At 53.4% G+C, this 1,950-nt stretch overlaps 1 protein-coding gene across 1 annotated transcript; it reads right to left on the bottom strand.

Annotated features, from left to right (window-relative positions):
* Positions 1–205: 205 nt before the first annotated feature.
* EMH_0094170 (uncharacterized protein) lies at positions 206–1,846 on the bottom strand (the record flags this gene model as incomplete). The annotated part of the gene is made up of 4 exons (XM_038023143.1): positions 206–332; positions 674–840; positions 1,111–1,533; positions 1,826–1,846. The coding sequence occupies 4 exons, from the start codon at positions 1,844–1,846 to the stop codon at positions 206–208; spliced, it is 738 nt and encodes a 245-aa protein (XP_037878997.1).
* Between the last annotated feature and the right edge of the window lie 104 nt (positions 1,847–1,950).

Consider the following 1,950-nt stretch of genomic DNA (forward strand, 5'->3'; position numbering starts at 1 on the left):
CGCATGCATACAGGGCACGCGGCTGTCCCCCAAGCCCCGCCTAGCAGCCAGAGATGAGCGTGGCCACGGAGCATCTGCTTCGAGAGACAGAGGCCGAGCCGAGAGACAGAGAAAAAGGTGGAGACAAAAGAAGCAGAGGGAGAATGGCAGAAAGGAGACAGTGCAACGAAAGAAAAGAAAGAGAAATACAGAAAAAAAATTAATGTTATAAAGCTCCACTTACTTGTAGAAGCTGCGCAAAGAGCACGCGAATACGGGGAGCGTCCAAGCAGGAGATGACGTACCCCGCTGTGTGCACCAGGGAGGAGCTGTTGTCTAGACTCAGTCCCGGCCTGAAGAGACCCGCAGCCCCAGTGTATACTAAACCAAGAGAAATATATAAGCCAAGAGAAATATATATCTGCACTCAAGCTCTCAACAAACTCTATCGGTCGAGGCGAGGCGGGCCCAGCTTGCGAGCTATTTATCTAGCTAGCTGGCTAGCTAGCCAGCTAGCTAGGTAGCTAGAGCTCAGACACAGCCTATCTTTACCTAGTTAGTTAGCTAGCTAGCTAGAGGCGGAGCACTTGTGATACAGGAAAAAGTGCACAAGTGGTAGTGACTGTGTGTGTGTGTGGCTAGCTTGGCTAGCTTGGCTAGCTGAGAGGCAGAGGAGCAGCGGGGTTGCACGTACCTAGAGAATGCGTCTATGAGGGCATGCAGAAGCGCATGCACATCCTCTTCCCTTCCTGGCGATGGGATGAAGCTTGCTGCTGCAGCAACAAGCGAAGAAAGGCCCTCCACCAGCAACGCCTCAGTAGACAGACGTATAAGAGCAGCATTCGAGTCCTTTGCCGCCTCCTACCCAAACACACAGCAACACAGACAGCACAGCAATAAGAAAGAGAGTAACACCAAGAGAGAGAGAGAAAGAGAGAGAAACGCCCCCCCTCTCCGGATTCCCCTACACTTGCACTGCAGTCTGAGCCTGCTGCTATGCACCCCCAAGCCACTGCAGCAGGGGGGGGGCTCGGCCGCCTGCGACGCTCCCCCGTGCCCACGGCAGAAAGGACCGGAGCTGCTGGTTGGTATGAAGGAGACAGTCTCTGAAGAGAGGGGAGATAGACGCACCGGGAGCGAAGCAACGAACTGCAGCGCACGAGTGACGAGGAGAGAGAAGAGAGGGGCAAACAACTCCTGATGCTGCGGCAGTACACGGCCAGCAAGCCAAGAGATAGCTCGAGCTGCTGCTGCATGCAAGAAGAGTTGCAGGGCTCCCTGTTCTGTGATTTCTACGGGGGACCCCGAGGAAGCTGCGGGCGGCGCTGAGAATGCCAGCTGCGGCAGCAGCGGCAGCAGCTGCAGCAGGAAGTTATCGCTTCGCGGGTCTGTGCTTGGGGCTGCTGTATTGACGCTGCTGCTGCTGTTGTTGCTGCTGTTGCTGTCTCCTTGTGTTCCCCCTGGGGGCACATTCAGTTGAATGCGGTTAGCAATCGCAGAGACAAAGTAAAGCCGCGCCTCTACCTCCAGCAGCGCTTCAGGGCGTGCAGCAGTCTGCAGCAAAGGAGACATACATACATACATATACATACATACATATACATACATATACATACATATACATATACATATACATATACAAATACATATACATATACATATACATATACATATACATACATACATACATACACTTGCAAGGCTGTGAATGTGAGGCAGCAGCACGCGCAGCAGCAGCGTTGACTCAAACAAACAAAAGACAGAAGACGAGCACTAACCCCCCGCATACATACGGGTACAGCCAGCCTGCATGCGATAGAAACTAAGCCAAGCCAGGTGAAGTTACCTCGGGGTCCTTCAGCAGCATCAGGAGCTGCGCAGCACACGCGCTGCAGGGGCGTTCTATATCAAGTAAGACAGCGGCCTCTGTGACAGTGGCTGCAACCTCACCCCTGAAATTCTGCCAGGCCT

Source organism: Eimeria mitis, genomic scaffold (genome assembly GCF_000499745.2).
Source record: "Eimeria mitis Houghton genomic scaffold, Emh_scaff8202, whole genome shotgun sequence".
Taxonomy (NCBI): domain Eukaryota; phylum Apicomplexa; class Conoidasida; order Eucoccidiorida; family Eimeriidae; genus Eimeria; species Eimeria mitis.